At 45.4% G+C, this 15,412-nt stretch overlaps 1 protein-coding gene across 19 annotated transcripts in view; it reads left to right on the forward strand.

The window, feature by feature from the left end:
* The window catches only part of LOC100136290 (SOX-LZ), a 201,271-nt gene that overhangs the window by 56,959 nt on the left and 128,900 nt on the right, over positions 1 to 15,412 (forward strand). For 10 of the 19 annotated variants that reach the window (XM_036979115.1, XM_036979122.1, XM_036979116.1 and 7 more), the window contains 1 exon segment: positions 9,770 to 10,010. In XM_036979115.1, coding sequence (XP_036835010.1) covers positions 9,770 to 10,010 — 241 coding nt within the window. 19 annotated transcript variants of the gene reach the window in all.

Genomic DNA, 15,412 nt, shown 5'->3' on the forward strand with positions numbered 1-15,412 from the left:
CAGTGTAGCGAGTCTGAGGCTGAGCCGGGCTGCGCTGAGCGTAATGAATGTGGTAGCAGGGAACCACAACAGAGCCGGGCAGAGGCTGCCTGAGAGGCTGCCTGGGAACCAGAGGGACGTGGCCACCGGCCAGACACAGACACAAACCCCTGGCTCACACTTGTGGTTTTTTAAGAAAGCAATTTAGTTCATGATTTCATTCTGAATGCCTGTCATGATGCATGCGTGGTCTACGTCTGCCAGGAAAGAAGAGAAACCTCTCCCACCAAGGTGTTAGTCAACATGACTGCCTCTGACTAACAGAAACTACCAGAGGCCTGGGGCTGTGATGGAGATAGTGAGAGGGGAAATAATGGCCCCATTTCCCCATCAAAACCTACTCACTGCTGACCAGGCAGAAAGAAGTCTTATTTTATGTTTTTTCCTAGGTAATAGATTGCAGTGAGTTTATCATTTGCGGTGATATTTATATTTCGACAGAGGCCTACCATGTCTTTTTATCTGGCATCTTGACATATAGATGAATGCAGTGTGAGTTTGAGCGAAGTATCAGTGGTCAGACACATGGTTAACAGCCCACTGGTGAGACATTTTCTGTATCAGTCAGCGGCTAATCCTGTACAGAGCCTGTTCTCTCAGACTGCATATACTGCACATTTTTCTCTTCAACCATGTCTGTCAGCTCCCTGATTTTATTAGACTGTGTTTCCCATTCAGTTATAGTGGTTTTCTCCGTGCCGCTCTGTGAGTGAAGCATTGCTAAACAGGGGCTGTACATGTCTTCTGTGAACCAAATTTTGGGGCAATTACTCAGATCAATGGCAGGTGGTTCTGGTTTGGCTCCTCAGATCTCGTTTCTCCTTGCAGCCTCTTTTTCTCTGTATGGGCTGTCAGTCAGCAGGATAACTCTGAACCACCTCCAAACAGAGCTGGCTGCCAAGCATTCGTTTAGCCGCTCACTTTTATTCGGCCCTCCCGTCCGACCTGTCACAGCGTTACACACTGTTGACCATGCTTTCTATTCAACAAGGGCAAATGAATTGGTTTCAGTGGTTTAAATCGGCAATCAATGTCTGTGAGGTGTGGCCTGCCTGACCTCTATTCATCAGTCCCTTCTACATGGTCTCATCTGCGTGGAGCAAATGAACTACCCCTGTTTTGATTTTCCGATTGACGTGTCACATGAAACGTTGCCACTCTCAGAATATGGCCCTTTCCCTCCCTTTATCCCAGGCATCAGTTTCTCAACCTCCCTCCGTCCCTCAGAGAACATACAAGGCACTAAGATAGAGAAAAACGTCCAGAGTGACAAAGGTGGACACATTTGTGTGCCTTGTTTGCGCGCCCAATGAATTCTTTCAATTCATGAGTGAGTGAGTGAGAGAAAAACAGAGAAAGAAAGAATGAAAGAAAACAAATCCCCAAAGAATTAGGGGTGGGGCTAACTGTAACTAATGAGCTGTTGTCCAGCCAATCCCTAGAATAGAGCCGCTTAATCAAAGCAGCGTTGAAGGTAATTTCCTCATTCCCATCTATGAGATGAGAATAAAAGAGAACAAAACTGCTATTCTTTTCATTAGACGTTGTACATTTTCCAAATTGAGTGACCAGCGCTGGCGAAGCGTCCTATTTTTGGAAAAGAAAAGAATCAGGATAGTTGCGGAGAAAGCAGGCCACTGTGTGCCGACATTCCAGATGTCCAAACGGCAGTTGTACCAACCAAACTTTTCTGGGCAATGGCTGCCAGTGATGACCTCATAAGGAGCAGGCCAAAGACTGAGGCCCACAGTTCTCCTGCCATGCAGAAGAATACCCCCCCCCCTCCTTTCATAATCCATTCTGTGTCTCCACTGTCCCTCTCTTTTTCTGTCCCCCTGCAAAATGACTCCTTCAAAATTAGCCATTGTTCCTGCTCTTTTGGGGCGGCTCTCTGCGTTTTTTCAGGGGCCCCTTTTCTCTCCTCTCCCCCTTCTCTTCTCTCCTCCCTCTCTGTCCCCTATATACTCATTGTGTATCTCTAGGAACCTTGTGATGCCTGGCAGCCCCCCAGCCTACTTGTTTGGCACCCCCAGTCCTCTCCACAGCTCTGTGCACTGTGGACTGTGGGAGATGTTACACTTGATTTGTTCAATCTGAACTCTTTGCTCTAAACTCTCAAGTGCATAGAAGTTATCTTTATAAATGACAGAAAGGCCCTGGCCTGAATGGCACTTTGTTGACTGTTTTCCTAAAAGGGCCCCCCACTATATTTCATCTGTCAGTCGCTTTTCTTTACTCCAACAATGCTTGATTGTTTCCATGAAAACTTCAGGTTCCACAGACAGGAGAATTCTGTATTATTATGTTCCTGCCAAATTCCGATCTCTGTTTTCCTTCCCCTGCACTCACAAAGGGCTCATAACTTACTGTCAACTGGGAGGGGAGCCACAAAGCTCCACTGTTGCTCAGCGAATAGCCTGTGTTGGTTGATGGCTTGACTGGCTGTAAAGTTTGCTTAACTGCAGTGGCAGTGACAGAAGGCACTTTGGGAACTGCATCACCCAGAAGGCCCAGACCTCTACACGTTCAGAGAGAGAGAGAGGGAGCAGGGGAGTGTAAGAGAGAGAGAGAGGGAGCGGGGGAGTGTAAGAGAGAGAGAGAGAGGGAGCGGGGGAGTGTAAGAGAGAGAGAGAGAGAGAGAGAGAAAGAGAGGGAAGGAAAAAACAAGTTGATTCTCCTGCCTCTCAATCTCTTTAGCGCCAGACCGCTGGCTGGACGAGAGAGTGGTAGTTCTGAGGTGGTGCAGTAGTTCTGGTGCTGTTCTTTATTGTGGGTGCTGCTCCTATGTGTGCTGCTCCTGGCTGTCCTCTAGTTCTGTCCTCTATTTCTGTCCTCTACTTCTCCTCCTCGTGGATGCCTTCTGAGACAGAGTACTGTGGAACAGATGGGAAAAGTAATGCACTGGACGCTTGGCCTGTCAGCGTGTGTTCGTGAGTGTGTGTGATTGTGCATGTGAGAGTGCGTGTGTGTGTGTGTGTGTGTGTGTGTGTGTGAGAGCGAGAGAGAGAGTGTGTGTGTGTGTGTGTGTGTGAGAGAGAGAGAGTGTGTGTGTGTGTGTGTGTGTGTGTGTGTGTGAGAGAGAGAGAGTGAGTGAGAGTGTGTGTGTATCTGTGTGAGAGAGAGAGAGAGAGTGTGTGTGTGTGTGTGTGTGTGTGTGAGAGAGAGAGAGTGTGTGTGTGTGTGTGAGAGAGAAAGGGAGTGAGTGAGAGTGTGTGTATCTGTGTGTGAGAGAGAGAGAGAGAGAGAGAGTGTGAGTGTGTGTGTGTGAGAGAGATAGAGAGTGTGTGTGTGTGTGTGTGTGTGTGAGAGAGAGAGAGAGAGAGTGAGTGAGAGTGTGTGTGTATCTGTGTGAGAGAGAGAGAGAGTGTGAGTGTGTGTACCCCTCTGGCTCCTGGTGAACTGAGGAGGTGTTATGCCATCCAGCGCTGGAGTTGTCTCTCTTGGATCGGGAGGAAGAGGGCCAGTGGCGGAGGGGGGCATCGGTGGAGACGAGCGGCTCAGTTTGTAAGTGTGTGCTCCTCGACCCTCACTGGGTAGACAGACAGACAGACAGACAGACAGACAGAGCCACTTCAGCGCTCTCACACCTGCACCAGCCTCTGTTGTCAGGCTCTGCCTAGCAGCTAGCAAGGGGGGGGCAGGACACCAACCAGGTTGTCTAACTAATCCAGCTGCACAAGTGTTTAAAGTGAGACGGAAGACGGCTCCTCCAACAGGATATTATTGCAAATAATTTACTGTGCAAAGTAATTACGGATGCTATGCTCTATATCTAAAGTGTGCACTTGAGGAGGCTTGCTTAATTTGCTCTGGGTGGCTGTCTTTTTGAGTGTGGGTTTTAGACGGAGTAACTACGTTGGTTTCTAATAGAGAAAGCATCAGGAGAGTGAGTGAAGTGGGGATGAAGTGCTTGTGTAATTGAGTTGACTTTTTGAAGGGGGAAGGTCAACATTTATAGAGGAACAACTCTCTCCAGCTACGTTGTTAGGGTGTATGTATTTCCCCAGCCATTTGCAATATTTTTATATCATTACCCATAATTACTTTGTCCACTTGAATTTTTCTCCTTGGATTACAGTTTTATATTATTGTCTGAAATAGATATCATGGAAGTGAGATGTTCATTTTAACTTTTAATATGAACATCTCTATATATATATATATATATATATATATATATATATTTTAAAGCTATAATGTCTAGCAGAGCCATTTGTTTGTATAATCCATACAATCTAAATAATGTAAAATAAATCTGATTATCATAAATAAACTGTGAATATTGTAACTGTTTTATAATTTACAGTAGGAAGTAAGGAGTTCCTCACCATCGATTTTTCGTTTACTGGATCTCAAAGGTAGTGTTAGCTGCTGTGGAGTGTGTGTGTGTGTGTGTGTGTGTGTGTGTGTGTGTGTGTGTGTGTGTGTGTGTGTGTGTGTGTGTGTGTGTGTGTGTGTGTGTGTGTGTGTGTGTGCTTTATATAGAGAGGGAAGGAGAGCGGTAGAAGCTGAATCATTATTATATGTTTATGTATGGGGTGCCAGGTTCATCTCAAACACAGTCACAATGGAAGGCGATCATTTAATTGTGCTAAACGGCAGTGAGTGTGTCAGTAAATTTCCAGCTGGGAGCTGGGAGGTAGCAACATATTATGCCAGGTGAAGACCCTGTGGATCCCTGCTATGTCACCTGGGACAACAGTGGGGGAATAGGATGTTACAAAGACCTCTAGAGGAAGACATATTTTTTTCCCTTTGTACGTTGTACAGCCAGTCTCAGGCTCATATGAGCCTGGCTCTATCCATCTGTAAAATATAGACAATATTGAGTGTCTATTGAAAGGAAATTCAAAAGATATTTTCAAATGTAAGGAAATATGGCCTTCAGTCCTCAAATGAGTTTTTTTTAATGTATTGTTGATTGCTTAAACTAAATTGAATACTATAACTTATATGACCTATTTCTCTCTCCCACTATGTGTGTGAGCCCTGACTTGTGCTCTCGAGTGAAGCCTGTATCGTCTTTGTGTAGACTGTGATGCTCTGACCATGTTCTCACAGTGCCTTCACCAGCATGGTGTGTAATGTATTTACATCTACAATGATATTTCATTAGGTGCACCAAATGGCTCTTGTGCTGGCCTGTGATAACGGTTCGTATTTACATTTTTAGTTTTCCATTGTTAGTATGATGTAATGTTCATATTTCACCTATTAACTTTGTTCCAGTCGATGTTGTCTAAAGACGTCATGCTTTTTAGATGTTCACCCAATTGTCCGTTTCTGTTGAAATGCCTTTGTTTTCAAATAACTTTAGATTTTTCTTTAGAGAAAATCAAAAGATTACATTAAGGAATATTTCCCCAAATCATTATCATTTACACCTTTTATTTTCTGCATTTGTGTGTGTGTGTGTCTGTGTGTATGTGTGTATGTGTATGTGTATGTGTATGTGTATGTGTGTGTGTGTGTGTGTGTGTGTGTGTGTGTGTGTGTGTGTGTGTGTATGTGTGTGTGTGTGTGTGTGTGTGTGTGTGTGTGTGTGTGTGTGTGTGTGTATGTGTATGTGTGTGTGTGTGTGTGTGTGTGTGTGTGTGTGTGTGTATGTGTGTGTGTGTGTGTGTGTGTATGTGTGTGTGTGTGTGTGTGTGTGTGTGTGTGTGTGTGTGTGTGCCTGCACGTCGTTACCCATGGAAACCTGAAGCTCAGTCATAAAGCAGCTTCTTGCCATATCCAGCGTACCTATCGTTATGTCTTCAAACAATGGTCCTCTTGTTTTAACAACGTATTTCCTTATTCCCCCACAAAGAAAATTGGTTGGTGGTGTCTGAGGGTAAGGGGGCTAAGGGGGCTAATATTTTTCTGCTGAAGTGACCTGTGATTAAGGCTGGGAGGAGAGGGAAGAGGTGTGGGGGTTGTGGGGCGCGAGGCAGGCGATGGGCGAAGAGGGGGGGGGGGGGGGGGGGGGGTCTGGTGTGGAGTTACTTATCACCATTGTCTATAAAAGGTCAGCAGCGTGAAAGAGCAGCGACAGCGGGCTGAAAGTCAGAGCTTGTTACGATAGAGGAGGAAATGCGATAGCCACAGACACACGGCCCAGTCATAAGACCTAGGGTCCTCTAATGCTAACCAATTAAACAGAGGTTGTCGCGTGATGAAACATTATCAGTGGCAACAATTCATGACTCAAAGCATTCCAGGCCATATGAGCCTTCACTCCTAATCCTTTAAATGTGGCCAGTATTGTCAGCTATTTAAAGACCCTTTCTCTCTTTCACAGTTTCCTCTTTCTTTCCTCTGCAAAGTCACTGGGGTTTTGTCTGGGAGAAGGCAGGCAACATGTCATGCTCTTATTGATTAGTTTGGTTTGTTAGCTGTCCATTGTTATTGTGTAATCAAGCATGAGGGGAGACGGCTTGTCAAGAATTCACACCAGAGAGGCTTCTTCAGTTTGCCATATTCTCACTGCTCAATGTACACAAAGGCACATATTGGGCTTCATTACTAGAGAAACACATTACATTATTGATAAGGGTAAAGGAATAGCAGCAGTGCAGAATGCACTGTAAACAATGTATAAACGGGTTGTTTTATTGAGCCTTTTTATGAGTGTCTCACCAGAGCCTTGGATACTCTGTTATTCAATGTTTCTCAATCACCACTGTGGACCTGGACCCCAGCTGCTCTCCTACTCTATGAAACACCTTGTGTTTTATTGTTTAATTCAAACAATTCTGGAATCAAACGCTCACATTGTGTACCATTATATCCCAGCATAGGCTTTGGGGACTATATAATGTACATATTGTTGCCCTCTGACATTTTCTGAGACTTATTGCAATATCCCTCCCTCTCTCTCCCTTCAATAATGAGAGCTGGTATTGTATAGGGCCTCTGAGAGGTTGGGGGGTGGGGCACCCTCGCTCTGTGCTCTCTTTAGCTGAGCGCAGCCCTCCCAGCTCTGCTAATAAATTATTAACCCACTGACAAATACTGTTACGGAGCCTGCCGCAGATCTGTTGCATTTTCTAACAAGATTGCTGTAGACACATGTTACAGGAGGATGGAGTCAGCCCTATTCACTCTGTCTCTCTCACGCCTCAGCAGCTTGACTGATGGCTGGAGACCGGGGTAAAAGTGCCTGAGAGACTGAATATTTTAGTGGTAAAATAATACCACTTGATTTACTGTGTCATACAAAAGAAGTGCTTTGTTTCACTCTCGCACTCCATTGAAGACAGGAGCTTGTTGTGCTGGAGGCCCGGGCTTTTTGGATGCATGAATAAAAAATGTGGTGGAATCTCTTAACTCGAGCCCTCCCCCTTCTCAAACCTCTCTCCACCCCCATCTTCCTCACAGCACACCATCACTCTCAACATGCAAGTTCTGAACTTTGCTCTGAATTTAGATTTCGGATTAACACTCTCAATTTCGAGACCATTTTCTATTTGATATTTGTATTTATTTTATTTCACCTTTATTTAACCAGGGAGGCCAGTTGAGAATTACTTCTCATATAATTACAGGAAACAATTTATTGTCTGATTAAAATTGAGAGCTGGGTCTCTCTAGAGAAAACAGAAGACATCACAGGCCGATCTGAGAGAGAGTGAGGTTCCTTCCCTCCCAGCACTACGGTACCTGACAGACTGGCCCTGTTGACACAGCTGCTGGGGCCTGGGTGATTAACATTGGCTGCCATTTTCCCATTTTCACCCTAACCACCACCAAAAATACTGATATACAACTACGTGCCTCTGTGTGTGTGTGGGTGGGTGTATGTGTGTGTGTGTGTTTAGGTGTGTGTGTGTGTGTGTGTGTGTGTGCGTGGGTTTGCCTGCCAGCCTGTAAGACTTGGATGTCCTAATACGTATATGTGTTTTCAACACTCTTTATTGTAATGCCTTGTGAAATACAGTAATGTGCTGGCTCTGAACTCAGTTAATGAACTGTATTTAACAGTTCACATTGAGAGTGCCAGTCTGCTCTGCTGTTCAGCACTGTGTGTAAAAGGATGGCACGGCTTCAAGTGAACTAGTCATTCTTTAGTGGAGCTGAGGCTGCTGAGCGCTCTCGGGCCTAACAGCGGCATGCCATGTGCACAATCCTCACGTACGGGGAGTGTCTGAAGCACATAGACTCTTGATCAGATTATTCTAACACCAAACTGTGTGTTAATCTCTCCCTGTGTCAAGTTTGTTTTGAGCCCTCTGTGAACCCCATGCCATTAATTTGGCAGAGTCTGGTGAGGTACGGTGGAGTCTGTCTGTCTGTCTCATGGTCCTCCCAGCAGGCAACACAAGGACACGATCACACCACAGCCCTTGACCTAGAATACCAACCTCTCTGTCTCCTTCCTCCAGCCATAGCCTAGATAATTGGGTGGCTAAACCTCTGTCACAGTGACCCTGTGGAAGAGATGAGAATGGGACATATTTCTCACACCTTGAGCTCCCCTCCCTCTCTCCCTGTCTTCCCCTGCCCATCCCTGCCTCTCCCTGGCATAGAAGATGCTACAGCAGAGATTAGACCTAGACTTGAGGCTCACATGCTGTTTTCATTGTTAAATACCCAGCAGCTTAGATAGAGGCAGATCAGGGGCATGGGGGAAAGAAAATGACCAGTAAATATGGACTGGCCCTTTTCCCCACTTCAGATCGGTAGGAATGCCATATTATTATCTTATTAATACCAATCGTATAATTAGATTTTCTGGCACAGTATTCATTTCAGTAATTGTAGGTCACAGCATGAGGGTGGCGTTGTAATTGTAAGAAGAGGCTAAATTAGCTGTAAAATTCTATGAGGGGAAATGTTAAGCTACGTAAAAAAATTAAACACTGTTAGCATTTGTTTTCTTTGCACCTGATATGTCAAGTACACTCTTCACTGTAATATTCATGAAAGTGTGTGACAGATTTGTAAATTCTGTCTTCCACTGCCAGGATCTGATTTCCAAGCTGCTTAAGTAGGATTTATTGGCCTGGAGAAATAGTGTAGCACTGAAAAGTTAATCGTTTGCTAATTTGGAGAGTGGAAGTAGAAAGGAAGCAGCTTGGGGTTGGTGTTGTGTTTGGTGGCAGGATCGTTCTGTCAACTGTTCAATTCAATCAATTAAGGCTCTTCTGCTAATTAAGAGGACAAGCACATTACTATGACTCGTCATCTCCTTATAATTGTTTATCATAAACAAAAGCGGTTTAAGGCATTATCTGAATTTGGAGCGATAGAGTAGTGTTGTCATGTTTACCTTTATCTAGGGTCATTATTGACTGGGGCTTGACTGGGAAAATATGTGGGGCTGTGTTAGAGCTTCAATGAGAGCATGTTATGTGGTATAGTAACCCTCTTAGCGGCCTAATCATTGGCTGGGTGGAGGGAGGGAGTGTTGGGCCTGGCCCAGACACAGGCACCGCTCCAGCCTCATCTCCACCATTTACATTAAACAAAGGATTAGGAGAAGCCCCATGGCCTGCTCTCACACCTCCTCAGCAGGCCACATGACCATTGATAGGATTTCTCCAACTTTGAGTCAGGTCCAACATTGTTTTTCAGGGCACCAACAGGTGTAGGTTGATGTGAGGATGGTGAAACATCCAGCATACCTGTCATAAATACAATTTGACATCAGCTGTTTTGTCGTCCCGGGGTCATAAAACTGTCAGACTTTTAACTATGAGGCTTTGAAGTTTTCTGACCGGTTGTCCTTTTCTCTTTCTCTCTTCCACAGCAGAATAATGTCTTCCAAGCAAGCCACCTCTCCGTTTGCCTCCGTCGCCGATGGGGAGGAAGCAATGAGTCAGGACCACCTGTCCTGGGATAAGGAGGAGAGTGCCGAGGCCCACGGGACGCCCCAGCTGCCCCTGCACAGCCTGCTCCACAGCAAGGGCTCCATGGACGAACTGCAGCCCCTCAGCAGTGTCCCTCCAGAGAGTGACTGGGACAGCATGGTGTCAGCCCAGCAGCGCATGGTGAGAGACACCACCCTGTAGACCAGTTGACTAGTAGACATATTACAACTGCTAAAAAATGCTAAAATAATATAAGTAGGAATGAGGAATCATTGATACATCGTGTAATTCCTAGAAAACATCCCGAAGAAAGAAGAGTAATATGTCTTAGCAGTTTTTTTGTGGATCTATCTGATACAGGGTCTATAGCTAGCTGCCTTACTGTTGTAATACTCAGTGTCTACTGTAATGACTCAGTGTACCATTCACTATTTACTGTAGGTGACAGGCAAGCCATCAGAAGGTTTCAGAAGGTACCGTATTATTGTCTCTGTACAACAGCGGTCTGTTTTCCAACGTTGCCAGGGGTGAGGTAGATTCCAGACAATGTTCTGAATTTTCCGTTGGTGACCTTCACCATTAATGACTTTCACCACTGTCTAGCCTCTGAGTGTGAGTAAGCCTGACACACACACACACACACACAAAACTGTCTTGTCACTATGCCCTAGCAGAGAGGAATTTCTCCGACAAGGACACGGTCACAACAGAGCCCTCGGAACAATTTCAATGAAGACTTAAGACCATGCGTTCTGCCAAGCACTTGTCTTTGAAGTCTAAGCTCTCACGAGTGTCTTGAGATCTTTCCCACTCTAAAAGAAGAGGACAACAACGTATTGAGTTGAGATCCTCCCCACTCTAAAAGAAGAGGACAACAACGTATTGAGTTGAGATCCTCCCCACTCTAAAAGAAGAGGACAACAACGTATTGAGTTGAGATCCTCCCCACTCTAAAAGAAGAGGACAACAACGTATTGAGTTGAGATCCTCCCCACTCTAAAAGAAGAGGACAACAACGTATTGAGTTGAGATCCTCCCCACTCTAAAATAAGAGGACAACAACGTATTGAGTTGAGATCCTCCCCACTCTAAAAGAAGAGGACAACAACGTATTGAGTTGAGATCCTCCCCACTCTAAAAGAAGAGGACAACAACGTATTGTCTTGAGATCCTCCCCACTCTAAAAGAAGAGGACAACAACGTATTGAGTTGAGATCCTCCCCACTCTAAAAGAAGAGGACAACAACGTATTGTCTTGAGATCCTCCCCACTCTAAAAGAAGAGGACAACAACGTATTGAGTTGAGATCCTCCCCACTCTAAAAGAAGAGGACAACAACGTATTGAGTTGAGATCCTCCCCACTCTAAAAGAAGAGGACAACAACGTATTGAGTTGAGATCCTCCCCACTCTAAAAGAAGAGGACAACAACGTATTGAGTTGAGATCCTCCCCACTCTAAAAGAAGAGGACAACAACGTATTGAGTTGAGATCCTCCCCACTCTAAAAGAAGAGGACAACAACGTATTGAGTTGAGATCCTCCCCACTCTAAAAGAAGAGGACAACAACGTATTGAGTTGAGATCCTCCCCACTCTAAAAGAAGAGGACAACAACGTATTGTCTTGAGATCCTCCCCACTCTAAAAGAAGAGGACAACAACGTATTGAGTTGAGATCCTCCCCACTCTAAAAGAAGAGGACAACAACGTATTGTCTTGAGATCCTCCCCACTCTAAAAGAAGAGGACAACAACGTATTGAGTTGAGATCCTCCCCACTCTAAAAGAAGAGGACAACAACGTATTGAGTTGAGATCCTCCCCACTCTAAAAGAAGAGGACAACAACGTATTGAGTTGAGATCCTCCCCACTCTAAAAGAAGAGGACAACAACGTATTGAGTTGAGGTCCTCCCCACTCTAAAAGAAGAGGACAACAACGTATTGAGTTGAGATCCTCCCCACTCTAAAAGAAGAGGACAACAACGTATTGAGTTGAGATCCTCCCCACTCTAAAAGAAGAGGACAACAACGTATTGTCTTGAGATCCTCCCCACTCTAAAAGAAGAGGACAACAACGTATTGAGTTGAGATCCTCCCCACTCTAAAAGAAGAGGACAACAACGTATTGTCTTGAGATCCTCCCCACTCTAAAAGAAGAGGACAACAACGTATTGAGTTGAGATCCTCCCCACTCTAAAAGAAGAGGACAACAACTTATTGAGTTGAGATCCTCCCCACTCTAAAAGAAGAGGACAACAACGTATTGAGTTGAGATCCTCCCCACTCTAAAAGAAGAGGACAACAACGTATTGAGTTGAGATCCTCCCCACTCTAAAAGAAGAGGACAACAACGTATTGTCTTGAGATCCTCCCCACTCTAAAAGAAGAGGACAACAACGTATTGAGTTGAGGTCCTCCCCACTCTAAAAGAAGAGGACAACAACGTATTGAGTTGAGATCCTCCCCACTCTAAAAGAAGAGGACAACAACGTATTGAGTTGAGATCCTCCCCACTCTAAAAGAAGAGGACAACAACGTATTGTCTTGAGATCCTCCCCACTCTAAAAGAAGAGGACAACAACGTATTGAGTTGAGATCCTCCCCACTCTAAAAGAAGAGGACAACAACGTATTGAGTTGCATTTTAGCGTCACACACAGATTTGATGAAACTATAAATAGGGAGACAATACGACAGTGGAACAAAGCCTCTGAGAGGGTATCTGTTCTAGAGGGCCTGCCCGGGCCCCTCAGCTCCCAAGGCCGCCTGACTCCCTCACTAGAGGCTCTCTCTGGACCAGGATGCACTGGGGCCAAGATACAGGCTCAACAGCCACCCATTGTTCTGTGCTTGTAAAAGGGAACTCTTCACATGCCCAGCCCCTGCCTCCTCCTCCCAGCCACGGGTACTGTCTCTAATACTGTGAAGCCGTAGGGACCCTGGGACCCTCAGATAGGCAGCACCAAACCGACTATAATCTGCTACAGGTTATTATTAGGCTGAACAGACCCAGTGACATCAACAGTAAAGCGTGTATTACACTACACAGCATCCCAATAAAAATTCAATACCACAGTCTGATAAATTAAGACAGAACAGAATGTTGCTACGCTTCTTCTTCAGGCTGCATTATTTTTGTCATCAAAGAAACATCTCCCACAATATGTGTTGTTGTGTACATCTGCAGCAGGCCCCAGACAATCTGTGGAGCTGCTTTGATGTGTGCGGAGGAGAGAAGAGCAGAGGCACTTGTGGGCTGTAGCCGGGGAGGCAGGTGGCTGTTTGTGACAGACGGGCCTGCAGTAAAGAGACCCAGAGGGGCTCTGAAGTAGCCTTCCAGGGGCCACCCCTCCACACTGCAGTGGCTGCTGGGAGAGAGTCGCTGCCCCCCACTCCTCCTGCCCACCCACGTCCCACTCCCAGCCCCATCCCAGCCCCTTTGTCCCGACTTGTTTTCTAAGGATGCTGGGCGGTCTGGAGACACTGTTCTTGTCGTCCAGTATGTAAATGACAGTCAGGAGATTGCTCAGGTGGTCCGCTCTTCTGACAGGCTCTAATTGGATCACAGGGCCGTTAGTGATGAAGGTAATTAGAATAGTATTTGAAAGAATGTTTTGTGCATTGTCTCCTGTTACTCACTGCAATCACTCGACAGCCTCTTGATAGAATGAAAGGATCCGTATAAAAGTTCATTCTATTCATTTTGGATCTGAGGGAGGAAATTCTTGCATTTAGTTTGCATAATGTCAAATCCTTTTCAGTTGATCATTACTTCAATTATTATTATTTTATCCAGATATGAAAAACTAAAGTTTTTGCTGCCTTTTTAACTTGAGAAAAACCAGCCAATATATATATAACATCTGTTGCCACAATAAATCCTTTATTATACATTAAAAACCTTTCCTATAAGACAGCTGTGTAAGCCAGCTGTAAAATGATCTTGTTCTGGTTGATTGTTCTGCGTTGAACAGAAAATACAGCGAGACATGGTGGAGACCTTGTGAATTGAAGGGTTGTATCAAAGCTCTAGTCTGAGTAGAGTCTATCAGATGGATGGTGGTGTCAGGCTGTGGTTTCGTACTGAGGAGCGACATGAGGCCAAGGAAGGAGGACTAGAACATGGGGCCATGACAAGTCTGGAGGTTAATTATAAAAAGACGAACACAAATGTACTTCAAAGCTAGCAACATTCGTTTTCCCCACCATTGTCACAACACAGTTGGCTGTGGATTGCCATGGCCTTGGCCCTGTGTGACAATTACTTTTTACCATTAAATTGTAAACATTGAAATTGGAAAAGTGAAGTGTCGAGATCCCGTCAGCTCAAGTTGACTTGGTACAGATGGCACATGGGAGAGGGAGTGTGAGAGGGGAGAAGGAGGGATTGACAGAGAGAGAGAGGGGGGGGGGAGAGGCAGACGGCGAGAAGGCTGAAAGTGTTGCCTTTGCTGATTACCTGACTCCACTGCTGTGCCATGCGTCTGTGTGGGCTGTGCCCTGAACCTGCGCCAGCTGATTAACCCAGCGCCGCTCCACTCCCCACAAGCACCCTCCACTGGCCCTGGCATAGCCACAGCCACCCCTGCATAATCACCCCCATCCTGCCCGCCCTGTGCTGGGTGTAGACCTTGCCGCTCCACCCCGGGCCCTGGTACTGAACCGAACCACTTCTCTGACTCCTCTGCCTGTCTGAGGATATTAAGCTTGGATAAAAGATTGCAACAGGAATGCCCAGTGTACTGTACATCACTCCATGTTCTTTGGGAATATCAGCAAATCCCACCCACTTCTCAACATTCTACCTTCTTGATGTTCCTTTCTTCTTGGGTTGTTCACTTTCACCGTTATCTGTGTGTCCTTCAGTAGAATGGCTTCCTCCTTTATGTGTGTGTTGAAGGTATTGTGTTGTTTTTTTGTTAAATGACAGATCAGGCAGTGTTATACATGACACACAGAGCAGATGTGAGAATACACAGAGGTAAAAGGGTTCAACTCTTGACAGCAGAATTACCTTTTGTCTCCTCACTCTCTGCAAGCTATAATTAAAACAGCCTTGTGTCTGAGAAGCCATGACCCAAGTTCTCTCTCTCTCTCTCTCTCTCTCTCTCTCTCTCTCTCTCTCTCTCTCTCTCTCATTCTCTTCCTGCTCCTTTTCCGTGTACAGAGAGCACCCAGCCATCAGTCTCAGACAGGACCCTTAGTTAAATACTAAACCACACACAGGTGGGACTGAAAAACAACAACAGCCTGAGACAGGACACAGATTTACGATGGCCCGCAGCACTCAGCTGAGAATAGGCCTCCGCTCGAAAATGAACAAATTACACAGCACTCACCCCAACACAAATGTACACTCAAACGCAATTTAAGAAATTATAGTTGGGATGTTTCTCTGTGTAGATTCTCCGGAGGTAAAGTAGTGCCTGAGCACACGCATACACTCACGCACACACACACACACACACACACACACACACACACACACACACACACACACACACACACACACACACACACACATTATGGCTATGCCCTCTGAAAGTGTCCCTCATCATTTCACTACACTATTTTCACTTGCCAG

The sequence above is a fragment of the Oncorhynchus mykiss genome, chromosome 6 (assembly GCF_013265735.2).
Source record: "Oncorhynchus mykiss isolate Arlee chromosome 6, USDA_OmykA_1.1, whole genome shotgun sequence".
Classification (NCBI taxonomy): Eukaryota; Metazoa; Chordata; class Actinopteri; order Salmoniformes; family Salmonidae; genus Oncorhynchus; species Oncorhynchus mykiss.